The 27,325-nt window shown below is 41.9% G+C and overlaps 1 protein-coding gene across 2 annotated transcripts in view; it reads left to right on the forward strand.

Annotated features, from left to right (window-relative positions):
* Positions 1-27,325, forward strand: part of LOC124043941 (ly6/PLAUR domain-containing protein 6B-like) — a 47,064-nt gene that overhangs the window by 11,528 nt on the left and 8,211 nt on the right. Inside the window, exons 1-3 of one of the 2 annotated variants that reach the window (XM_046363107.1) lie at positions 13,622-13,921; positions 25,220-25,360; positions 25,508-25,606. In XM_046363107.1, the coding sequence (XP_046219063.1) occupies positions 25,237-25,360; positions 25,508-25,606 (223 nt within the window). In that variant the 5' untranslated portion in view covers positions 13,622-13,921; positions 25,220-25,236. Of the gene's footprint in view, positions 1-13,621; positions 13,922-25,219; positions 25,361-25,507; positions 25,607-27,325 lie in introns of those variants that run through there. The other variant, XM_046363106.1, reaches the window with a different exon arrangement.

The following is a 27,325-nucleotide window of genomic DNA, read 5'->3' on the forward strand; positions in this document are numbered from 1 at the left end:
ATTAACCTCACCACTGTATTACCTCAATACATCACCTCTCCTCCACTATATCTCTGTATACCCACCTGAAATGGCCAGGGGGAAGGCAAGGCAATTTTAAGTGTTGGTTTGACACTATACCACTGTTCCCCCCCTGGGGCTGTGTTTTCAATGAGAGGGATGTCTTTGGTACGCCAATAATCCATTTATGCACAAATGTTGTACCACAGTGATTCCCCAAGCCTATTCACTTGACTGATGTCATTTTTTTGTTGTCCAGTGTAAAACAATGCAGTGCATGTAGGCCAGAGGTGCTTTGCAAAATACCTACATAGAAGTCTTTCTACAGGAAACTGTACAGTACAAGAAAATATAGAATGCGTAAATTGTATAGCCTACATAGATTTAGGGTTGACTCCATTTAGTCGACTGGTCGATTGTTTGGTCGATAGGCTGTTGGTTGACTGTGGTTTGTTTGGTCAAGCAGTTGCAAAACAATAAAATGTGGCACACGAGACACCTGTCTGATTCGTGCCTGTCTCAGTGGCCTATTCCATTGCGGAATGGCTTAGATGCACAAAGCGCGTCTCTCTCCAGAATGCTCTCTCCTGTAAATGTGTGCGCATTCATTGTTTTTTTAAAACTCATTGTGTGAATTGTTTGCCCTTTGATTGTTAGTGTCTATCAATTGACCATTATATATATCACCAGTAGTACATTTCCCATTAATAATTTCTAATCAATAATGTTTGTTTGGTTTCGGTAGTTTCTGTTGAAGGTGCTCAATGCACCTGCTAAAATTCAAATCGCCTAATTTCGGTTTGTGACAAAACAAGCAAGTATATAGTAGAGAATCCTTGTACAATCTAAACAGCTGTGAAATATATTTTCCATAACCAAAAATATTGTACTTTCAGCTGTTTGAATCTGGTGTACAAAAACTGACAGTAAAACAAGCAAAAACTGAACTTAACAAGCATAAAAATAGCGCTGCCCACATAGAACAGATCTACCGCTTCTTAGACTTGGACTTAATGAGAATGCCATATCTATAACTTACATTTCTATGTGCATTTGTTTGGGTCACCCAAAAAGTTATATATTGCAGCTTTAATGCATTCAATATATTATTATTACAGTCATTATTACATTTACCCTTCTCATTGTTGGAGTGGACACTTTTTTGCAGAGCTCACAACCTATTGTACACTTGTGAGAAACAAGTGTTGGTTTATTTAATTCCATTTATGAGTTTTGTCAATTGATTAATTGTATTTTGTTTGGAGTGCTCCTGTCAATGTTGAGTAAGGATACACACCTGATTATGCATAGAAGTATGCCTAGGCTACCTGGCCTGCGCACACGTATATATATTTGGGGATGTCTGATAGTATTTCTGATTGCCCCGAGTGTTCTGGGGTATGACACGACAAGCTTGGCACACCTGTATTTGGGGTGTTTCTCGCATTCTTCTCTACAGATTCTTTCAAGCTCTATCAGGTTGGATAGATATTGTCGCTGCACAGCTATTTTCAGGTCTCTCCAGAGATGTTCAATTTGGTTCAAGTCCAGGCTCTGGCTCTTGGGGACCTGCAGACATATTTTGGTACCCTTCCCCAGATCTGTGCCTTGACACAATCCTGTCTCGGAGCTCTACGAACAATTCCTTGGACCTCATGGCTTGGTTTTTGATCTGATATGCACTGTCAATTGTGGTACCTAATATAGACAGGTGTGCCTTTTTTAAATCATGTCCAATCAGTTGAATTTACCACAGTTGGACTCCAAGTTGTAGAAACCTCTCAAGGATGATCAATTGAGCTCAATTTCGAAGTCTCATTGCAAAGGGTCTGAGTACTTATGGAAATAAGGTAAACATTGTTTTTATACATTTGCAAAAAAAACTTTTGCCTTTGTCGTTATGGGGTATTGTGTGTAGATTGATATATTTAAAATATATACATTTTTAGAAAAGGCTGTAACGTAACAAAATGTTGGGAAAAATCAAGGGGTCTGAATACATTGTATTTGCACTGTATTTTAAAAAGAATCTCCCTTTCGATAACCACCAACCCTCTGGAAAAATGTCATGCTCTGATCCAGTGGAAACGTCATAAAATACCTAATCACTTCTTATCCCTTGCACAAATACAGCTGTGTCTGTCTGGAACTCACTGGCATGGGAAACTCTGATGGCCCAGAATAGTTGATACAATGTTGCAAGTTTTCTAGCATGAGCTGTGGGCCTGACCTAGTTGCTAGTTAATACAATTAGTCAAGTTCATTACAGACAGGCAGAGTAGAGAGATAAATGTGATTGAAGAACATGAACCAACCTCCATGCGTATCCCTATAGTGTCTAAGGCACTGCATCTCAGTGCTAGAGATTGAAGCATCAGACAAGCTCAGTGCATATAGTTTGTTTTTATAAACACCGGGAATAAGGGCACAAGGCGAAACCCAGATGCAGACACAGGAGGCAGATGGTTAGAGTCCAAGATGTTTAACCATCCAAAAGGGGTAGGCAAGCGAATGGTCATGGACAGGCCAAAGGTCAAAACCAGTTCAGAGATCCAGAGGTACAGAATGGCAGGTTCGAGGTCAGGGCAGGCAGGAGGGAATGGAGTCCAGAAAACAGGTAAAGGTCAAAAGCGGGAGGACTAGTAGAAGAGAAATAGAAAAGTAGGAGCACGGGAAAACACACACCAGTTGACTTGAACATACAAGATGAACTGGCACAGAGAGACAGGGATAAATACACCAGGGAAAATAAGTGACACCTGGAAGGACAGGTGAAACAGATCAGGGTGTCTATATATGAAAAAAAATACACGTTTAAAAATTGACCAAACAATTGTTTTTTTGTCGGGGCAACCCTAGTAGTTTTAGTATCAGCCTTCGTAATCAAAGGCAACGGTGGAACAAACTCCCTCACGACGCCAGGACAGCGGAGTCACTCACCACCTTCCGGAGACACCTGAAACCCCACCTCTTTAAGGAATACCTAGGATAGGTTAAGTAATCCCTCTCACCCCACCCCCCCTAAGTTTTAGATGCACTATTGTTAAGTGACTGTCCCACTGGATGTCATAAGGTGAATGCACCAATTTGTAAGTCGCTCTGGATAAGAGCGTCTGCTAAATGACTTAAATGTAAATGTAAATGCAACGTTGAGAAGTTTTCTGCATCTTTTATTACACGTCAAACTATATTTGAAAACTGATGAGCATCACTCAATGGATAAATGAATACAGTTATTATCAGGACTGAGGATAAGACCCAGATGCAGACAATAAACATCTGTGATTCGAACTAACAAAATGGGTCAGTAATCCAGTGCAGAGTCAGTAAGGTACAGAACGGCAGGCAGGCAGAGGTCAGTAATCCAGGGCAGTGTCAGAAAGGTACAGAACAGCAGGCAGGGTCAGGGCAGGCAGAAAGGTCAAAACCGGAGGGACTAGAAAACAGGGACTAGCGAGAACAGGCGTACGGGGAAAAACACGCTGGTAGTCTTGATGAGACAAGACAAACTGGCAACCAACAAACAGAAAACAACACCGGTATAAATGCACGGGATAATGGGGAAAATGGGCAACACCTGGAGGGGGTGGAGACAATCACAAGACAGGTGAAACAGATCAGGGTGTGACAGTTATCTCCTAGCTAATGGTTGACTCTAATCAGATGGTTGTGTAATGCTGCGTGTAACGCTGGGTCCCATGCAGAACACTTAGGTTAGCTTTTATATGGCCATTACCAGGCAGTGAAAACATAGTAAACTCCATCCACCTGGATTGGTTTAGGTCCTGTATTATAACTTCAAAGCCCTCAGAGAAAGCTGTGTAGATGAGATCTTGTTTAACATAATCTGATTTAGAGAGAAAAAGTGAAAAAGGAGAGATGAAGTTAACGTTTTTCACAGACATAATATACATTTCTGAGCAGCCTTTGAGGCTAGATGTTTGTTTTGCTTCCAGCTATTCTCTAGATAGGTCCTTTGTCACACTTCACTGGCTTTGTTTACTATAATCCCCTGTCCTCAAGTCATTACTGAAATGCCACCAGTCATGTGAACCAACATAGTTTCACCTTCTGAGTGCAGGCTCATCTGACTGTTAAACTTTATAGTACAAGCAACTGGCAAATGAGGAAAATACAGATGTTTTTGTTTGTTAGAACAGTGATTTCTATAATGATCAGGTATTCTTCATTCAATTTCTGACTTGCTTTTAAAGGCACCCAATCCCTCTGCAATTTGGTCCTCACACATAGTCTTTTTCCAAAGCGTTCAGCCCAGGCTATATAGCCCTACCAAAGGAGGTCGACCTCCAGTCTAGACATGCTAGACCATCCACAGCAGGAGACACCTCTCGATGGCCTTCTCGAAGCTCTGGTGTTGATCAGAGGGTTGTCGACAGCCTGAGTGGTTTTACAACCAGTGTGTCTACCTGGGCTCTGACTGCCTGATATTGTCAAACAAGAGGGAGAATGACCCATGCACACAAAAGAGCAGTAAAGCCTGAAGAAAAGGCACCTTGGGTTTTATAGGGCCTTAGGCCTGAGGGGTTTGTGACAGAGAACTGACCAGCCCCTTAGTCACTTCCTGTGTTGGATCTACATAGTAAAGCGTGTGTGTGGGAGAGGATGAGAACAAAGAACAAAGATGGGGAGATGTTTAAACCACACTCCAAAGGAAGCGGGAACTTGGTTTTGTTTAGAGCAGACAGTGACCGAACCTACTTATTTGGAGAACAGTGGGGGTACTTTTCTCACCACTTCTCCTTTTCTTTTTATGTAACAGAAGACAGAGGCACTCTGATTGAAGATTTTATCAGGATATCGCAGGTAGTTCTGTCCGTATGCTCTTCGTGGATGTTCCTCACTCTTCTTCTCATCTCTGTTTTCCTCCTGTGCATTCTGCAACATGTTTGTACTTGTTTGTGATTGTACCCTAACTGTTATAGCTATTGCATTATTGGAATGCCTTCCACTTAAGTAAGTGATACAGCAAAACAAAACATGCACAGAGACGGTGAGTGAGAGCACATTTTTCCTGAGCCCTCTGAAGTATAATATGACCTCCAGTGGGAGTTTTATTGAAGATGAGTTCTGTGGCATCCCTTTGAGTCGTCGCAACAGGCTCAGTGGGACCTGGTGCGCTCCAGCCACACACACGGTAACCTGAGCCCCTCTCTCTACCTCCTAATGGGGGCTGCTAATAGCCAACGCATTCCTGTGGGCAGCACTTCTTAGTGGTGGTTTCTCTCTGTGCACGATGGCTTCTCGTGCTAGTAGGATGCTGAGGGAAGTTCTCTTTCTGCCTGCCATGCGGGCCTGATGCAGCCAGCACCACTCAACCACTCAGGGCTGTTTGCTCACCTGCCCACGGTGAGGTCGACATGGCCAGCTGTTTCTGTGTGGCTGAGTTTGTGGGAATGGCTTATAGAACACCCTGCTTTACACACAATACTCCCCCCAATGTTGTAATCAAATCAAATCGTATTTGTCACATGCGCCGAATACAACAGGTGCAGACCTACCAGTGAAATGCTTACTTACAAGCCCTTAACCAACAATGCAGTTTTAAGAAAATACCTATAAAAAAGTATGAGATAATAAGAACAAATAATTAAAGAGAAGCAGTAAATAACAATAGCAGGGTTATATACAGGGGCTACTGGTACAGAGTCAATGTGTCAATGTGCGGGGGCACCGGTGTTGAGGTCATTGAGGTAATTATGTACTGATGTGGTCTACTCCTCAATGCCATCGGAAGAATCCCGGAATATATTCCTGTCTGTGCTAGCAAAACAGTTCTGTAGTTTAGCATCTGCTTCATCTGACCACTTTTTTATAGACTGAGTCAATGGTGCTTCCTGCTTGAATTTGTTTCTTGTAAGCAGGAATCAGGAGGATAGAGTTATGGTCATATTTACAAAATGGAGGGCGAGGGAGAGCTTTGTACACATCTCTGTGTGGAGTAAAGGTGGTCTAGAATTGTTTTCCCTCTGGTTGCACATTTAACATGCTGATATAAATGAGGTAAAACTAAATGCAGGCATTAAAGTGCCCGGCCACTAGGAGCGCCACCTCTGGATGAGCATTTTCCTGTTTGTTTATGGTGGGATACAGCACATTGAGTGCTGTTTTAGTGCCAGCCACAGTATGTGGTGGTATGTAGACAGCTACTAAAAGTACAGATAAACTCTCTAGGTCGATAGTGTGGTCTACAGCTTATCATGAGATACTCTACCTCAGGCGAGCAAAACCTTGAGACTTCCTTCGATATTGTGCACCAGCTATTGTTTACAAATATGCATAGGCCCCCGCCCCGTGTCTTACCAGAGGCTGTTGTTCTATCCTGCCGATGGAGTGTATAACCCGCCAACTGTATGTTCTTAATGTTGTTGTTCATCCACAACTCAGTGAAACATAAGATATTACAATTTTTAATGTCCCGTTGGTAGGATATACTTGCTTTCACTTCGTCCCATTTATTTTCCAGCGATTGAATGTTAGGAAGGCAAGGGCAAATTATGCACTCGTCGCCTGATCCTCACAAGGCATTCAGATCTCTTTCCGCAAAACCTACGTTTCCTTTTCCAGCGAGTCACAGGGATCTGGGCCTGGTCGGGCGTCTGTAGTATATCTCCTGCATCTGACTTATTGAAGAACTCCTCGTCCAATTTGAGGTGAGTAATCCCAGTTCTGATGTCCAGAAGCTCTATTCGGTCATAAGAGACAGTAGCAGCAACATTATGTACAAAACAAGTTATGAGCAACGCGAAAAAACAAACAGAATAGCAAGGATGGTTAAGAGCCGAAAAGACGGCAGCCATCCCCCTCCGGCACCATCTTGTACATTTTAGATTGTGTTCAGAATAACTGAGGCAATAGAGATGCATGCCAAAAACAAAAGACAAAACTTTCCATGATTCAGCAGCTTGTTACACCACAGGGCATCCTTGCCCCACCAACATCCTACCCTATAACACCTCCAAAATCCATGACTTTCTCCCTTTCTCCTTCCCCACAATCAACTGCAGCTACAAAATAGGGACTCTCATTGTATTCCATGTCCACTCAGGTACCCACAACCCTCAAGGTGTCACTGAGTATTGTCATACAACAAGCCATGCTGACACTAGTGATGGGTGTGTCCACTTACATACAGTCCCTCTCATGAAGCGACTCGCCCTCTTTCTACTTCTCTACCTTTAACAACATTGCCTACTGTAGAGTCCAATACCCGGCTGCCAAAAAACAAAACTATAAATCTGTCATTTGTATTGGCCCAGGGCTTTCCAAACTGGTAGAGTGTAACAGTATACAGACAATGGCTGAAACATTTCAGTTTAAAGCTGTCAGAAGAAGATTTTTTCTCACTCTTTCTCTCTCTGTTTTTCTGTTGGTGTCACCTTGATGTAGATGGTCTGAAGAGAATTTCACCGCACCACAAACCTCTTGTTCGTCTCTCCTTAACTGATACAGACACCATAAACAGTCATTACCCTATCAGTTCATCCAACCACAGGTAGCTTCATGATTGATCAAATAAACCAGAAGACAAATATGAGCAGTTGATTAACTTCCACAGTTTTAATGAAAGTCAAATTAAAGCAGACACTTCATTCTAAGAAGTCATGCCCTATTATATTGAGTCTTCAGTCATGTGTATTGTGAAAATATCTGCATATCTTATTAAAATCCAGTCTTACTGGTCTATTAAGTGTCTTAAAAGGTCTAATGCAGCCGTTTTGATCTCAATATCAAATCATTTCTGGGCAACAATAAGGTACCTTACTGTGTCTGTTTTCAATTAAAATAGTTTAAAAAAAATAATTGCCTCTTACAAGGGTCGGTGTCCCGCTAGCGGGACAACTTCCGGTGAAACTGGAGGGTGCGCAATTCAAATAAATATTCAGAAATATTATGGTACATTTAGGTACATATGTGTCTTATATCGGCTGAAAGCTTAAATTTTTGTTAATCTAACTGTGCTGTCCGATTTACAGTAGCTATTACAGCAAAAATATGCCATGCGATTGTTTGAGGAAGGCGCCCCACATCACAGGTTTCATACATTCACATATAACCATTAAATATTCACTTACTTTTTGAAAATCTTCCTCTGATTTGTCATCCAAAGGTTCCCAGCTATAACATGTAGTGTCGTTTTGTTAGATAAAATCCTTCTTTATATCCCAAAAAGTCAGTTTAGTTGGCGCCATCGATTTGAGTAATCTACTCGTTCAACTTGTAGAGAAAGGAATCTGAAAATCTACCCCTCAACTTTGTTTCAACAAGTCAAAATATGTTTATATTTACTCCTCAGATACCCTAAAATGTAATCAAACTATAATATTTATTTTGGAAAGAAGTATGTTCAATAGGAAAATTATTTTAGCAGGTGCGTAATTTCTTCATGGTGCGCGCAAACATGAATTTCCAAGACTGTGTCCTTCTACTAAAACTGTTATTTCTGATTTGTTTTTTAAAAGTTACAAGCCTGAAACCTTGAACATAGACTGCTGACACCCTGTGGAAGCCATAGGAATATGACATTTTACAATATGACCTTTCTCTTGCATTTCTAAGAGGATGGTCTCTCAAAAAAAACTTCAGGTTGGTTTTTCTTTGTATTTTCTCCTACCATATCTATTGTGTTATATTCTCCTACATTATTTTAACATTTTAACACACTTCAAAGTGTTTCATTTCCAATGGTACCAATTATATGCATATCCTGGCTTCAGGGCCTGAGCAACAGGCTGTTTACTTTTGGCATGTTATTCAGACAGGAAATGGAGAAAAAAGGAGGCTATCCCTAAGAGTTAAAGAGCAATTTCTCAAGCTAAGATGTAGCTAGGACTGTGTGGGAGTGGTTTAAGTGAGGAGGGAAAACAGAAAAGTAGCTGTTATTGGCAGAGAGGTTTCTTATTGGTTTATTAACTAATTTACCTCATTGTGAGGTCCCCGTGCAAGGCTCAAACTCTCTCCCACCGAAACAGTAAAAAGGTTTTAGCATCATTTTTACCATTTCACAGTATTATTCCAACTCCATAGTGTGGAAATATATACTGAACAAAAATATAAACGCAACATGTAAAGTGTTTGTCACGTTTCATGGGCTGAAGTTAAAGATCCCAAAAATGTTCCATGCGGACAAAAAGCTTTTTCTCTAAAATTTGGTTGACATCCACCTAACAGGTGTGGCATATCAAGAAGCTGATTAAACATCATGATCATTACACAGGTGCACCTTGTGCTGGTGACAATAAAAGGCCACTCTAAAATATTTTCTCACACAACACAATGCCACAGAAGTGTCAAGTTTTGAGGGAGTGTGCAGTCGGCATGCTGACTGCAGGAATGTCAACCAGAGCTGTTGCCAGAGAATGTAATGTTAATTTCTCTACCATAATTTCTCTACCGCCTCCAACATCATTTTAGAGAATTTGGCAGTACGTCTAACCGGCCTCACAACCGTAGACCACATGTAACCACGCCAGCCCAGGACCTCCATATCCTACTTGTTCACCTGCAGGATCGTCTGAGACCAGCCACCCAGACAGCTGATGAAACTGTGGGTTTGCACAACGGAACAATTTCTGCACAAACTGTCAGAAATGTCTCAGCGAAGCTCATCTGTGTGTTGGTCGTCCTCACCAGGGTCTTGACCTGACTGTAGTTCAATGTCATAACCGACTTCAGTGGACAAATACTCACCTTCGATGGCCACTGTCAAGCTGGAGAAGTGTGCGCTTCGCGGATTAATCCCGGTTTCAACTGTACCGGGCAGATGGCAGATAGTATGTATGGCTTCGTGTGGTCGAGCAGTTTGCTGATGTCAACGTTGTGAACAGAGTGCCTAGTGGTGGTGGGGTTATGGTATGGGCAGGCATAAGCTACGGACAATGAACACAATTGCATTTTATCGATGGAAATTTGAATGCACAGAAATACCATGACGAGATCCATACCAGACACTGACTGGTTTTCTGATCCAATGGATCTTTGACCAACATGCATATCTGTATTCCCAGTCGTGAAATCCATAGAGTACGGCCTAATGTTTTTATTTAAATTGACTGATTTCCTTATATAGACTGTATCTCAGTGAAATCTATAAAATTGTTGCATGTTGCATTTATATTTTGTTTCAGTGTTATTTAAAAACACAGGAATATCACGTTTTTGACTGCACTGGGCCTTTTACTGAAGTGAGAATGCTGTTCCCCTCAGGGCAAACCACACCATAAAGTTTAGGTGGATAGTTTAGATTGCATTCCCAGTTTCTCACTGAATGATACCATTCTCATATATTAATGTTTGCCACTCAGTTAGTAAAGCTTTTGCCCACCTTCCATAGTCCCTTGTATCACTGTGATTTAGCCACATCACATTGTAACACTGTGGTCTGGACTCTACTGCTAAGACTGCACATGCAACTTTCTGGGACCATTACCAACAGGCAGTCCCTCCAGGATTTTGTGATCATAACAAATTTAGCAGAAATATATGCGAGGGCTTTCAAATTTGACCAATCACTGCACTATTACTGCATAAAACAGTAAAATCATTGCAATATTACCGCATATACAGTGGGGCAAAAAAGTATTTAGTCAGCCACCAATTGTGCAAGTTCTCCTACTTAAGAAGATGAGAGAGGCCTGTAATTTTCATCATAGGTACACTTCAACTATGACAGACAAAATTAGAAAAAAAATCCAGAAAATCACATTGTAGGATTTTTAATGAATTTATTTTCAAATTATTTTCAAATTAAGTGGTAGATGTTTTCTCTGTTTAGATTTTAAGAATCAGCTTCTTGCTTAGGGTCCCTTCCTAGTGGTATACAGTACACTGCCAGGTCTGTGCCAAGTGGTGTGAAGATATCTCTCTACCTCCAGTATCCCTTCTCGCGCAACCTTTCATTTAAGGCTTCTGCTTGATGTCAAACTGTGGAGGCCACCATGACTTAAAAGTAAACCAAGCACCATTTGTTTAAAACCTGCAGGCATAACTTGGAGGTAATGGTATTTATGGGGTGACAGGTATGGTTATTTACATTGAAGTGTCTTTTTTAGTCTGTAAGAACCAATAAAACAGAAATACAGGAGGTTGTCTGCCAACTCAACAGTTTCACGCAATAAATAGAAGAATCCTTTATGGTGGCATCATATTTTTACTGCTGCAACATTTTAACAAGTAAGTCAGGTATCAAAGAGACCTCAACTCTCTTTCAAATGTTTTCTTCAAACTTTTAGACATATATAGGGGGTGAAATACCATGAGGTTTTTGTCTTGTTGTTAGGGAAATGTCTCGTCATTTAAAGTAATGCCCCAGCATAGATGGTTTGTACAAAGGTCTTCTGATTCAGAGGGGTTGGGTTATTATTAAATGCGTGAGACACATTTCAGTTGAATGCATTTAGTTGTACAACTGACTAGGTATCCCCCTCCCTTTCTTTAGAAGATGCTCCAAACTTCCACTGTGTGTTGTGATGTCTCCCCTGAATTTAGTGTGTCAGTCTTGAGAGAGCAGTTTGGCAATCGTAGGAGTTGTTAGTAGGTGAAGGCTTTGAGCATTTCCTCATCAGATTACACTTACAGTACACTCTCCCCTCTCTTGGCCCTAGGCTATCAACCATTTAAATGACGTATAATAGCCGTTGCAGTTTGGAAATATTGTCTATGATTTGTATGACTTGAATTGAATGGTCATATCTCATAGTTTAGTTTCTCTGTTAAAACAGCCATAAGTGGTCACGGTAGGAAAGATATGGGAGCCATGAGGTTGGAAAATTTACAAATATATGCATACAGTGCATTCGGAAAGTATTCAAACCCCTTCCCCTTTCCATATTTTGTTACTTTACAGCATTTTTTCTAAAATAGATTAAAAATATAAATGTATATCCTCATCAATCTACACACAATATCCTATCATGGCTTAGCGAAAACAGGTTTTAGTTTTTGCAAATGTGTTAAAAATAAAAAAGTATTATTTATTTAAGTATTCAGACCCTTCCCTATGAGACTCGGAATTGAGCTCAAGTGCATCCTGTTTCAATTGATCAAATCAAATTTATTTATAAAGCCCTTCTTACGTCAGCTGATGTCACAAAGTGCTGTACCGAAACCCAGCATAAAACTCCAAACAGCAAGCAATGCAGGTGTAGAAGCACGGTGGCTAGGAAAAACTCCCAAGAAAGGCCAGAACCTAGGAAGAAACCTAAAGAGGAACAAAGCTATAAGTGGTGGCCAGTCCTCTTCTGGCAGTGCCGGGTGGAGATTATAACAGAACATGGCCAAGATGTTCAAATATTAATTCTCTGGTCTCATGAAACCAAGATTGAACACTTTGGCCTGAATGCCAAGCGTCACGTCTGGAGGAAACCTCGCACCATCCCTTCGGTGAAGCATGGTGGTGGCAGCATCATGCTGTGTGAATGTTTTTCAGAGGCAGACTGGGAGACTAGTCAGGATCGAGGGAAAGATGAATGGAGCAAAGTACAGAGAGATCCTTGATGAAAACCTACTCCAGAGCACTCAGGACCTCAGACTGGGGTGAAGGTTCATCTTCCAACAGGACAATGACCCGAAGCACACAGCCAAGACAACGCAGGAGTGGCTTCGGGACCAGTCTCTGAATGTCCTTGAGTGGCCCGGACTTGAACGATCGAACATCTCTGGATGTTCGACCGGGATACTCCCCATCCAACCTGACAGCGCTTGAGGGAATCTGTAGAGATGAATGGGAGAAACTCAAGCTTGTTGCGTCATACCCAAGAAGACTCGAGGCTGTAATCGCTGCCAAAAGTGCTTTAACAAAGTACAGAGTAAAGGGTCTGAATACTTATGTAAATTTGATATTTCAGTTTTTTATTTCAATAAATTTACCAATATATTCTAAAAAAAATGTTTTTGCTTTGTATTTATGGGGTATTGTGTGTAGTAGATTGATGATGGGGAAAAAGCAATTTAATCCATTTTAGAATAAGGCTGTAACGTAACAAAATGTGGGAAAAGTCAAGGGGTCTGAATGCACGGTATGTTCTAGATCAACATTCAACATGCTGTATACATTTAGTGTGACTGCAGCCCTTCACTTTGGAATTCACTCGAAAGCCATCTGCCTTAAATACTAAATTAGCTTCTCATGGTATATAACCCACATGGAGAACTGTGGCGGTTTGCACTCACAGGGGGAAATTGTGTGGACACAAATCCCAGGACATAAAAAATAATAAAAAATGCTGCTATGCATTTTGTGGATGTGGATGTGTACTGTGTTGTTATCAGAGCCCAGTGCCTGGTGAGTTAGCTGAACGGAGCAGCCTGGTGAGTTAGCTGAACGGAGCAGCCTGGTGAGTTAGCTGAACGGAGCAGCCTGGTGAGTTAGCTGAACGGAGCAGCCTGGTGAGTTAGCTGAACGGAGCAGCCTGGTGAGTTAGCTGAACGGAGCAGCCTGGTGAGTTAGCTGAACGGAGCAGCCTGGTGAGTTAGCTGAACGGAGCAGCCTGGTGAGTTAGCTGAACGGAGCAGCCTGGTGAGTTAGCTGAACGGAGCAGCCTGGTGAGTTAGCTGAACGGAGCAGCCTGGTGAGTTAGCTGAACGGAGCAGCCTGGTGAGTTAGCTGAAAGGAGCAGCCTGGTGAGTTAGCTGAACGGAGCACCAGTCAGCTGCACTGCTTCTGGAATGGAATGTGTTTTCCAGACATAGCTGAGCTTAACCGGAACTCAGAACTCTGGAAGTAGTTAAGTCCTCTTAAAAATGTCTGCACCCCTGCAGAGACTGCGCTTGGAAGTGATTGTGCCCCTTCCCGACTCCTTTCCTTCCTCGTCATGGGAACTACACTGTTCCCAGTGACCTCCAAGGGGAAAACCTACTGATTTCCTAAAGCAAGCGAGGAAGACCAAAATAGGGTTCAAGGAAGGTGAGGTTATTTTGTAGTTTGTACTAAAACCAGAGATAGCCTAGTCATTTCGAAAGAGCACAAACTCGGTCTTATCGTATTGTGTTTCAACTCAGTGTTTGATAAGGGAGTGTGCTGCAGGGGAATATACCTATGCTAAGATGTTTGGAGACGGACCTCAATAAATTGGTTGTTGCCTCCAGAGACCTAGCTGTTCATGTGGACTTAAATCAATACTTGAGTGTGACTCGGTAACAGGTACAGATATGCACTAATATGTTCTCTGGCTAATATGTAACCTTTTCCCAGGCTACCAACTGGCGTTGCTTTGTGAAGGAGGAAATTACTTGTGTCATAATATGATAGGCCAGTAATCCCTCTCTCCAAGGCACATGTTTAATATAGGCTGCCTTTAGCTGCTTAATGGACACACCCACTAGATAAGGGGTATTTTGGAGTACTCCCCTCCCCCAACTGGTGTGTGTGTGTTTTGATGTGAATGCTAATGAGGGGCTTGGACAGGAGACTAGCTGACACTCTCCTGACAGATTGTGACTGTTTCCATCACTACCCCCAAATGTCATCCAATCAAGTTGCTGCGGTGTCACGAAGTTGGGGGTCACTGGCCCTTCATGAACCCTGGGTTAAGGCGGCAGTGGCAGGGAAGGAAATGACTTATAGTAAACCAGGGATCCATCTCGTCAGTCACCCTCACCTGAAAGGATCTGTTAAACAGGGCTTTTACTGATCTCTGTTGATACATACATGTTGATTAGATTTCACTTCATTTTAACTTTAGGAGGTAAGCCTTACTGTTCACATTTGACTTACAATGCCATTTTGGTAGGAAAACCCACATTCACAGATGCTATTATTACCACGTTGTATAGTGATCTGTTTGTTTTCAACACCATTACACATTATATTTCTTATCAGTCAGTGGGCTTGGTTAGGCAATAGCCTTCTAAAGAAATGTGATTAAATATAGATGATTTTTCTTGTTTATGGGAATGCTACTTTAACTAGCTCATCGTATTAAAAAAATATGTATAAAAACAAAAACCATCTTCAGAAATGTCAGTGTAGTTTGAATCTGTCTCTATGCTAATCTGAAATAAACTTCCAGTGTGTTGTAAAATGGTAATTGTGTTTGGCCAGGATGGGGAAATGGGTCTGATCTGAAACCTCAGAATATAATGTTTTTGCATCATTACTTGACAAATACTACAATATGGACTATCAGCATTTTCTAATGCTGACAGTCCACCCGCTTGTGACACCCGTTTGTGACACCCGCTTGTGACACCCGCTTGTGATTTTGAAATGCCAAAATGTGCGTTTGCTCCACTCCGTCTAAGCATTGCTCCTGTGAGAGAGAATTCCTGGGACTGAGGACAGTTGGAGATGAGAGAGAGCCTAAATATAGCGACTCGCAAGGCACAACAAGTACATGCATATTCCAGCAAATACCTTGGCCACAGGGTCACTTGACCTGTAAACCTCTTGCATGCTATGAAGTCCAACTCCTCCAAATTTCACAGAGGTACAAAAAGGGTATTTACTCAAAAGCTCTGCTCTGCCCTTACCAAGACCTGTGGAGTATGACTCTTGAGAGATTGATGGTTCTGTTTTTCTGGGTTTGTTCAGAGATGGTTTGTTTTGTAAAGTGAGATAAGAGGGGTGTTTGTGTTCAGGTATTGATTTAGCTGTATGTCAATGCCAGAGTGTGATTTATGTCTCCACAGAGGCAGATAATCTCAGGTTAACACAGGTTAGTGTTGATTTAGTGCTGACATAGTAAAAAAAAAAGCTATTTGCTAATGATTTTGAGTATAAGATGTTTTCAGATTTAAAAAGATCTCCACACCATCAATCAACAACACAATATTCATTATGTCACTGGGAAGGGATTGTAATGTTCATGAATTGTTTATCTGTCTGTGCAACACAAAATCCAGTAACATTGTAGAATGTTATGTTAGAATGGTAATTCCACCTGGTTATTTATTAAACCTATTAGATATTTGAATCATGTGCCTTGGGGGTCATGCCTGCACCCAACTGCCTGCAGAAACGTCTGGGCCCAAAATACTTGCCTTCTTGATCTAAGATGATAAATTGAAGGCATTTGAATGTAATGATCTAAGAATCACAATTATCTGCTGTTAGACTTTCTCTCTGGGATGTTTCACATGTGACACATGGCTTTTGTTCAGCTGAAGCTGCTTTCTGTTCAGACCATCTCCGGTCTTCTGTTTTGCCTGTTTTTGTCATTTAAAATGACCAAGTTTCAAGTTTTAATGTCACATGCACAAGTACATTAAAATGCCTTTCTTGCAAGCTCTAAACCTAACAATGCAGTAATCAATAACAATATATACTGATCAAAAATATAAATGCGGCCTCCGGGGTGGCGCAGTGGTCTGACTCTGGGTTCGAGCCCAGGCTCTGTCGCAGCCGGTCGGGACCGGGAGGCCCATGGGACGGCGCACAATTGGCCAAGCATCGTCCGGGTTAGGGCAGGGATATCCTTGTCTCATCGCCCACTAGCGACTCCTGTGGCGGGCTGGGTGCAGTGCACGCTGACCAGGTTGCTTGGTGCACGGTGTTTCCTCCGACACATTGGTGCGGTTGGCTTCTGGGTTGGATGCACGCTTTGTTAAGAAGCAGTGCGGCTTGGTTGGGTTGTCTTTCGGAGGACGCATGGCTCTCGACCTTCGCCTCTCCCGAGTCCGTGCAGGAGTTGTAGCGATGACAAAAGACAATAACGACTAACAATTGGATAACGTGAAATTGGGGAGAAAAAGGGGTTAAAAAAAGATATGCAACATTAAACAATTATACTTGTAAGGGTTCTCATCCTCCTCTTCTGAGGAGGAGTAGCGAGAAGGATCGGAGGACCAATGCACAGCGTGGTAATTGTCCATAATGTTTTTTTAATAAAGACAATAGAACACTCGAACAAAACAACAAACCATGATGTGAATATACAAAATCTAAAACAGTACCGTGTGGACCAAACACTCACACGGAAAACAAACACCCACAACTCAATAGTGAAATGATGCTACCTAAGTATAATTCTCAATCAGGGACAACGATTGACAGCTGCCTCTGATTGAGAACCATACTAGGCCGAACACAGAAATCCCAAATTATAGAAAAAACGAACATAGACAACCCACCGAACTCACGCCCTGACCATACTAAAACAAATGACAAAACGAAGGAACTAAGGTCAGAACATGACAATACTGAGTTACAAATCATGTAAGCTTTTTAGAGCTTTTTATGTCTCTATTTTGGTTTGGTCAGGGTGTGGGCATTCTGTTCTTTTTTCTATGTTTTTGTATTTCTTTGATTTGGCCGGGTATGGTTCTCAATCAGGGACAGCTGTCTATCGTTTTCTCTGATTGGGAACCATACTTAGGTAGCTTTTTCCCCACATGGTTTTTGTGGGTAGTTAATTTCTGTTTAGTGTTTGCACCTTAAAGGACTGTTTCGGTTATTCTCTTGTTTATTTTTGTTATAGTGTTCAGTTTTAATAAAACAAGCATGAACACTTACCACGCTGTGCTTTGGTCCGATGATTCCTCTTCTTCAGACGACAAATACCATTACAATTAGACCCTAATATACGGATTTCACATGACTGGGAAGGGGTGCAGCTCCCACTGGGGAGCCATGCCCAGCCAATCAGAATGAGTTTTCCCCCACTAAAGGGCTTTGTTACAGACATAAATACTCCTCAGTTTCATCAGCTGTCTCGGTAACTGTTCTCAGACGAACTCGCAGGTGAAGAAGCCAGAAGGGAAGGTCCTGGGCTGGCGTGGTTACACATGGTCTGTGGTTGCGAGGCTGGTTAACGTACTGCCAAATTCTCTAAAACAACCTTGGAAGCGGCTTATGGTAGAGAAATTAATATAAAATGATCTGGCAACAGCTCTGGTGGACATTCCTGCAGTCAGCATGACAATTGCACGCTCCCTCAAAACTTGGCACATCTGTGGTATTGTGTTGTGTGACAAAACTGCACATTTTAGAGTGGCCTTTTATTGTCCCCAGCAGAAGGTGCACCTGTGTAAGAGAAATACATTTTTATGTGAGTATGGAAAATTTCTGGGATAATTTATTTCAGCTCATGAATCATGGGACTGACACTACATGTTGCGTTTATATTTTTGGTCAGTGTATTTAGTTAGCTATTTAGCAGTCTTGTGGTTTGCGGAGAGAAGCTACTCAGGAGTCTGTTGGTGTCAGACTTTATGCACCGGTACTGCTTGCCGTGCGGAAGCAGAGAGAACAGTCTATGGCTTGGGTGACTAACGATTTCCCTTGCCTTCCTTTCACACCTCCTGATATAAAGGTCCTAGATGGCAGGGAACTTGGCCCCAGTGATGTACTGGATTGCTTGCACCACCCTCTGTAGCGCGATGTGATCGAGGGTGTTGCTATTGCAATACCAAGCAGTGATGCAGTCAGTCAAGATGCTCACAATTGCACACATATTGAACTTTTTGGGGATTTGAGGGCCCATGCCAAACATTTTCAACCTCCTGAGGGTCGAAGAGGTGCTGTTGCACCTTCTTCAAGTCTATGCGCGTGTGTGGACCATTTTAAGTCCTCAGGGGTTTGGACTCCCAGGAACTTGAGACTCTCGTCCTGCTCCACTGCAGCCACTTCTATGTGGATGGCGGAATGCTGCCCCCCCCCCTTTCCTGGGATAAATAACAGCATGAGGTGAAATAGAACTGTTCAATTATATGCCATGTCTAAATCTGCCATCTCTATGGACCACGTTTATTCTATGCTGTCTTGATGATCAATCATCAACGCTCAGGGTGGGGACAGAAAGCGCATCTCAGTATGGAGCGCAGTTAACAGTGCATGTATCATCTCATCATGGTAACTTTTTTTCTCATGAAAGGTAGAAACATCTGCTGTAGCATAGCCTATATTACAGTAATATAAGGATTGAATGTATGTCTAATTTACACATTTCCATCTGGCTTTCAGGAGTCACCTTATTTTTTAATTGTAAAGATGTTTGTTTTTTCAATTGCAGCTGCAGAGTTTTAAAACAGCCTATCACTTGATTATCGTTGCTTTAAATCAGTATGCATGCGAGCACTCTCACATATCTATAAGGGCACAGGATGCAGACACGGGAGGCAGATGGTTCAAGTCTCTGATATTTATTAGTATCCCAAGGGGCAGGCAAGAGAATGATCGTGGACAGGCAAAAGATCATAACAAGGTCAGAGTCCAGGAGGTACAGAGTGGCTGGCAGGCTCGAGGTCCGGTCAGTATGGTCAGGCAGGCGGGTTCGGAGTCAAGGCAGGCAAGTGTCAACACCGGGAGAACTAGCAAAAAAACCAGAGAAAAGCTGTTAAGGAGCCTTTTGGTCTTAGACTTGGCTCTCCAGTATTTTTTAGGCCTTCCTCTGACACTGCCTAGTATGTATGTCCTGGATGGCAGGAAGCTTGGCCCCAGTGATGTACTGGGCCGTACATGCTAACCCCTGTAGACCCTTACGATCAGAAGCCAAGCAGTTGCCATAGCAGGCTGATGCAACCGGTCAGGATGCTCTCGATGGTGGAGCTGTAGAACTTTTTGAGGATCTGGGGATCCATGCCAAATCTTTCCAATCTCCAGGGGGGGCAAAAAGTGTTTGTGTCACAGCTGTCTTTGTGTGTTTGGACGATGATAGTTTGTTGGTGAAGTGGACGCCAAGGAACTTGAAACTCAGTCGATGTTTATGGGTGCCTGTTCGACCCACCTTTTCCTGTAGTCCACACCGCCAGGTCTCTGGCCTGGTAATCAGGCCTACCACTGTTGTTTCGTCAGCAAACTTAATGATGGTGTTGGAGTCGTGTTTGGCCATGCAGTCGTAGGTGAACAGGGAGTACAGGAAGGGACAAATCACGCACCCCCGAGGGGCCCCAGTGTTGAGGATCAGTGTGGAAAATGTGTTGTTGCCTACCTTTACCACCTGGGGCAGCCCGTCAGGTAGTCCAGGATCCAGTTGCTGAGGGAGGTGTTTAGTCCCAGGGTCCTTAGTTTAGTGATGAGCTTTGTGTGCACTATGGTGTTGAACGGTGAGCTGTAGTCAATGAACACATAGGTGTTCCTTTTGTCCCGGTGGGAAAGGGCAGTGTGGAGTGCGATTGAGATTGCATCATCTGTGGATCTTTTGAGTTTGGAGTGGGCCTAGGGCAGGTATTCCCAAACTGGGGTACACGCAATGCCACCGGGGGTATGCCAAATAAAAATGTGATTCACATTTTCAAACAGTCAATTTATATTTTCCAAGCGGACTATACATTTTTTTTCTACCTGAGTAGTTTTTTTCTACCTGAGTAGCCTTGATTCACTGCCAAAAATATAATTAAACCATCTAGTGTTCAGCGAAATAGCAACACAATGTCAAATACAGGTATCCTAGTCAAATAATTAACATAAAATCACATTAAACGTTACTCTCTCACGGGAATTCCACTAACGGTCCGTATGTAGACAAACGTAGTTGCTGCTCATGTTGGTATCTGTACTGATGTTGCAAAAGCCATGACATGGAGACATCGTAGAGTGGTAACTCAGGTGCAAGCAGTTGCTCCCAACGTCACTTGGGCACACTGCACCGTCCACCGAGAGGCTCTTGCTGCCAAGGGAATACCTGACAGCTTGAAAAACATTTTGGACATGACAGGGAAAATGGTTAACTTTGTTTAAGCAAGACCCCTGAACTCTCGTGTATTTTCTTCACTATACAATGATATGGACAGCGACCATGCAACGCTCATTTAAAATGGTTATCAAGGGGCAAAGTATTGACATGTTTTTTTAAATTGAGAGATGAGCTTAAAGTTTTCTTTACTGACCATCATTTTCACTTGTCTGTCCGCTTGCATGATGACACGTTTTTCACACGACTGGGTGATGTTATTTCTCACCTGCATGATCTGAATCTAGGATTACAGGGACTCTCCGCAACTATACTCTAAACTAAAATTGAGGCTATGATTAAGAAGTTGGAGCTCTTCTCTATCTGCATTAACAAGGACAACACACAGGTTTTTCCATCATTGTATGTTTTTTGGTGTGTAAATGAACTCAAAGGAAGCTTACGGACTATGTCAAATGTGATATAGCAAAGCACCTGAGTGAGTTGAGTGCGCAATTTTTTCTTTAACTAGTCAAGTCAGTTAAGAACCAATTCTTATTTTCAATGACAGCATATGAACAGTGGGTTAACTGTCTTGTTCAGGGGCAGAACAACATATTTTTACCTTGTCAGCTCAGGGATTCGATCTTGCAACCTTTTGGTTACCAGTCCAACACTCTAACCACTAGGCTACCCTGCCCCCCCAAATCAGTTACTTTCCTGAAACGGATGACACAAACAACTGGATTCGTTATACCTTCATGCCCTGCCTCCAGTCCACTTACTGATATCTTCACAAGAGAACCTCGTCAAAATTGCAACAAGCGGTTCTGTGAAAATGTAATTTAATCAGAAGCCACTGTCAGATATCTGGATAGGACAGCACTCTGAGTTTCTTGCCTTGGCAAATCGCGCTGTTAAGACACTGATTCCCTTTGCAACCACATACCTATGTGAGAGGGGATTCTCGGCCCTCACTAGCATGAAAACTAAATACAGGCACAGACTGTGTATGGAAATGTATGTAAGACTGAGACTCTCTCCAATACAACCCAACATTGCAAAATTATGTGTGTCCTTTCAAGCACACCCATCTCATTAACCTGAGAAGGGTGTAAATTATAAACAAATAAGCTTTTTAAATGTAAGATGGTTAAATAAAGAGCAAAATTATTGATTATTATTTGTGTCCTGGTCCTATAAGAGCTCTTTGTTACTTCCCATGAGCCGGGTAGTGACAAAAACTCACACTCATTCTTATGTTTAACCTGTTGCGACGAGCAATCCGGTATTCGGGAGCGTAATTATAGCCTCAAGCTCATTACCATAACGCAACGTTAACTATTCATGAAAATCGCAAATGAAATGAAATAAATATATTGGCTCACAAGCTTAGCCTTTTGTTAACAACACTGTCATCTCAGATTTTCAAAAAATGCTTTTCAACCATAGCTACACAAGCATTTGTGTAAGAGTATTGATAGCTAGCATAGCATTAAGCCTAGCATTCAGCAGGCAACATTTTCACAAAAACAAGAAAAGCATTCAAATAAAATCATTTACCTTTGAAGAACTTCGGATGTTTTCAATGAGGAGACTCTCAGTTAGATAGCAAATGTTCAGTTTTTCCAAAAAGATTATTTGTGTAGGAGAAATCGCTCCGTTTTGTTCATCACGTTTGGCTAAGAAGAAAAAAATGAAAATTCAGTCATTACAACGCAAACTTTTTTCCAAATTAACTCCATAATATCGACAGAAACATGGCAAACGTTGTTTAGAATCAATCCTCAAGGTTTTTTTCACATATCTATTCGATGATAAGTCACTCGTGGCAGTTTGGTTTCTCCCCTGTTCAAAATGGAACAATGCACGCACCTGGAGATTACGCAATAGTTTCGACGGAGGACATCGAGCAGACACCTGGTAAATGTAGTCTCTTATGGTCAATTTTCCAATGATATGCCTACAAATACGTCACAATGCTGCAAACACCTTGGGGAAAAGACAGAAAGTGTAGGCTCATTCCTTGCGCATTCACAGCCATATAAGGAGACATTGGAACACAGCGCCTCAAAAATCTGGCTCACTTCCTGTATGAAATTTCATCTTGGTTTCGCCTGTAGCATTAGTTCTGTAGCACTCACAGACAATATCTTTGCAGTTTTGGAAACGTCAGAGTGTTTTCTTTCCAAAGCTGTCAATTATATGCATAGTCGAGCATCTATTCATGACAAAATATCTTGTTTAAAATGGGAACGTTTTTCATCAAAAAATTAAATACTGCCCCCAGAGGTTTAAAAGGTTAATAAATGTATCCTATAGTGTGTGTGTGGCAGGCAAAAATCAACATTTGAGATTGCGCTGACACTGGTGATAGAGGGGGTACGCAGCTGGAGGTTGAATGTTTTGAAGGGGTACGGGACTATAAAAAGTTTGAGAACCACTGGTCTAGGGTATCCGCCATGATGCTGTTGATGTGAGCCATTACCAGCCTTTCAAAGCATTTCTTGGCTACCGACGTGAGTGCTACGGGGCAGTAATCATTTAGGCAGGTTACCTTCACTTCCTTGGCCACAGGGACAATGGTGGTTTGCTTGAAACATGTAGTTTTTACAGACTTGGTCAGGGAGATGTTAAAAATGTCAGTGAAGAACCTTGCCAGTTGGTCCGCTCATTATTTGAGTACACATCCTCGTAATCCATCTGGCCCCGCGGCTTTGTGAATGTTGACCTGTTTAAAGGTCTTGCTCACATCGGCTACCGAGAGCGTTATACAGTCTTCCGGAACAGCTGGTGCTGTCCTGCATGCTTCAGTGTTGCTTGCCTCGAAGCGAAAAGGCATTAAGCTCGTCTGGCAGGCTTCCGTCACTGGGCAGCTCGCAGCTGGCTGGGTTTCCCTTTGTAGTCCGTAATAGTTTTCAAGCCCTGCCACATCAGACGAGCGTCAGAGCCGGTGTGTAGGATGCAATCTTAATCCTGTATTGACGGTTTGCCTGTTTGATGGTTCAGTTCATCTGAGGGAGTATCGGGATTTCTTAAAGCAATAGGATTAGTGTCCCGCTCCTTGAAAGCGGCAGCTTTAGCCTTTAGCTCAATGCGGATGTTGCCTGTAATCCATGGCTTCTGGTTGGGATATGTACGTACGGTCACTGTATAGATGATGTCATTGATGCACTTATTGATGAAGCCGATGACTGGGATAGTATACTCCTCAATGCCATTGGATGAATCCTGGAACATATTACAGTCTGTGCTAGCAAAACAGTCCTATAGCGTAGCATCTGCGACATCTGCGTCTTTTTGACATTAATATGTGTCACATATCAGTTTGCAAACAATGTAAAAAAAAAAATATATATATATATATATATATATATATATATATATATATAATTGATGTATAAAGCCGCATACAAACTTTTTCTCTTTTTTTGCTTTCTTGAGTAATGCATCTCCAAAATTCTGGTGTTTCAGGCTAGCTCAGTGCTTTCTATGGTGGTGGAAATGGGAAATCTGACTTCAGTGAGTTCAAGACAACTGGGAACTCTGGGAAAAAAACGGGTTTTGAACGTTCATCCTATTCGGAATTGCAAGTCCGGAACTCGGGCCTCTTTTTAGAGCTCCGACCTGAAGATCACTGATGTCATCATGATTTGACCTTGTTTATCCAGAGAATGCCCGACTTTGATGACAAAGTTTGTTGACAAAATTTGCCCACGAAGGACCGCCACGGACCGGCTGCTTGTTTATTGCCTTGTGCAGTTCGTTAATTGCCAGCTTGTCATTTTTCTTGTCCTAAGGTGGAATGTATACAACAGTCACAAAAACAGATGAAAACTCCCTTGGGAGGTAGAAGGGTCGGCTTTTGACCATCAGGTATTACAAGACGGGTGAACAATGGGTCGACACTTCCAACACGCTAGAATCAGCAAACCAGTTGTTGTTGAAGAGGCAAGAAATGATAGCGTATACATTTCGTAAAAATAGATGACGGAAGAATCACAAAATAGCAAAGTGGGGTCGGAGTTTGCAAATCGGCGACAATGCAGTTTGGCTACATTCATGATGCTTGATGACAAATTTGATAATAATAATTTGTGATATAAACAACAATTAACAATAACGTTAGGCTTATCAAAAGCTCTCCATAGATCAGCCATCGAACGCCCTTTCCTCTTCTCATAAGTGGCTACTATCCATTGTCTGCTCAAATAGCAGCTTTAGACAGGGAAGGATCAGTCTCTTTAGCCCCTCTATGGACTCCTCTGGACCCCAGTGAGCCAGTTTGCTCTCTCAGCCGTGACTCTCTGATTTACCCCGCCCCATCTGGCCAAGGGTCAGAAGTCAAGGTTCAAAGATTTGATAGAGACCAGAACCATTCAGCAGCTCTCTGAGGTCCTCCCTCTCAGGATCAGGTAAACGTGGTCAGGGCATGGCATGGAGTGACTCAATTCCATGATAATACAAATTCTCAATGTCCCAGAGAGGGCCAACCTATTCCTTCTTCTCGTTCTCAATATCCACTTTAGTTTATTCTTCTTTTCCTCATCTTCTCCTTTCCCATTCACTTGGTGCTATGTTACATGAGCTTGCAAAGGCTAAAATGATACTTGATTATATGTCCATTCCTGATTCTTTCTGTTACTGTGGTTCAGGTTGCTGATAGACTGTGATGATGTCATTCTCCATGGCCCTGCACCTCACCGCTGTTATCCAACTCCTGGCGCTGGTGGCCATATGTGACCAGGTTACAGCTGATCGCATCAACTTCTACAACGTCAAACCACCTGTGGAAGGTATATTTTGCTTACTCATTGAAATTAGGTCATGTCTTCAACAATGTCGTGAACTTTTTATACTTGAATCCATCATAACAAAAGTTATGACAGAAGCAATGTGAGCGAAAACATAGATTCACACACAGTGTGGGAATGTCTTCACAGCCACTCCATTCCCTAAGAGCTTCAAGTGCTTCACCTGCGAGCAAGCTGCAGACAACTACAACTGTAACCGCTGGGCTGAGGACAAGTGGTGTCCACAGAGTGAGTAGTACCCTCTGTTGTTTCACACAGATACTGTCAGATATTAGTTTTTATTATTGGCATGACTGATAGGGTTAACCAGTACTTAATAATCATTGTTATTATTGCTGTTACACTGTTATAATACCTCATGATTATGCTGTTATAGCCAGTGCTTGAAAGAGGTGCAGAAGCAGTCATTTTCACAGAAATTCCCAAATGACATTATGCTATAGAAACATCTGATTATTCACTGTTAAGGGTTCATACACATTTTGATTTCATGACTTCCATGACTTCTCCGTGACTTTTAACCAAATTTACATGACCAATAATTGGTGGCATCTCTATGTAGCAGAGTTTCTGTTAGCCGGGGAAAAAAAGAAAAGCCGATTAAATTAAATTGGCTCCAGCCAATTGTCCAGGAGAAGAAAAACAATTGAATTGGCACGTAGGTATATTTGTTGTTTCTTATTTATCACATGCACAGCATACAGATACAGAGCCTTTTTGTAGAAAATCTGTCAGACAGAACTTTTATAAACCCAATCATTGCGCAAAAATTCAAAATGCAATCCTGTGTTAAAAATAGATTTTGGGCCACGATTAAAAATAGCAAGTATTTTTATTTCTCAACTGGTAATTCATGCGCGCTTGAAGGCAGGCTTCATCAGACCGTCACACATCTTTGCAATGAGCTGGAGGCAGTATCCATTTTGAAAACATAAAGCTACTTAATTGTTTGAATCCTGAACATTCAAAGTAGCCTAGGCAAAATCGGACCATATTCGGAGAGGGAATTATTTTATACATGCCATGAAACCAGTAGCCTATTTCTCTCATGTTTTATTGGTTTTCAACTTTCTTTCATTGTCCGGTAGCCAAATGAACATTCGAGCCTTGTGTGCACTGCTGGACTAATAATGTTAAGAAATAATAGTTTAGCAACATTTTAAGCTAAATGTTCTGATCTGTTGCATCAGGTACAGCTGAAGTCGGAAGATTACATACACTTAGGTTGGAGTCATTAAAACTCGTTTTTCAACCACTCCACAAATTTCTTGTTAACAAACTATAGTTTTGGCAAGTTGGTTAGGACATCTATTTTTTGCATGACACAAGTCATTTTTCCAACAATTGTTTACAGACAGATTATTTAACTTATAATTCACTTTATCACAATTCCAGTGGGTCAGAAGTTTACATACACTGAGTTGACTGCCATCAAACAACTTGGAAAATTCCCGAAAATTATGTCATGGCTTTAGAAGCTTCTGATAGTCTATGTGACATAATTTGAGTCAATTGAAGGTGTACCTGTGGATGTATTTCAAGGTCTACCTTCAAACTCAGTGCCTCTTTTCTTGACATCATGGGAAAATCAAAAGAAATCAGCCAAAACCTCATAAAACAAAAATTGACCTCCAAGTCTGGTTCATCCTTGGGAGCAATTTCCAAGCGCCTGAAGGTACCATATTCATCTGTACAAACAATAGTACACAAGCATAAACACCATGGGACCACACAGTCGTCATAGTGCTCTGGAAGGAGACTCATTCTGTCTCCTAGAGATGAACGTACTTTGGTGCGAAAAGTGCAAATCAATCCCAGAACAACAGCAAAGTACCCTGTGAAGATGCTGGAGGAAACGGGTACAAAAGTTTCTATATCCACACTAAAACGAGTCCTATATCGTCATAACCTGAAAGGCCGCTCAGCAAGGAAGAAGCCACTGCTCCA

The sequence above is a fragment of the Oncorhynchus gorbuscha genome, linkage group LG09 (genome assembly GCF_021184085.1).
Source record: "Oncorhynchus gorbuscha isolate QuinsamMale2020 ecotype Even-year linkage group LG09, OgorEven_v1.0, whole genome shotgun sequence".
In the NCBI taxonomy this organism is placed as follows: Eukaryota; Metazoa; Chordata; class Actinopteri; order Salmoniformes; family Salmonidae; genus Oncorhynchus; species Oncorhynchus gorbuscha.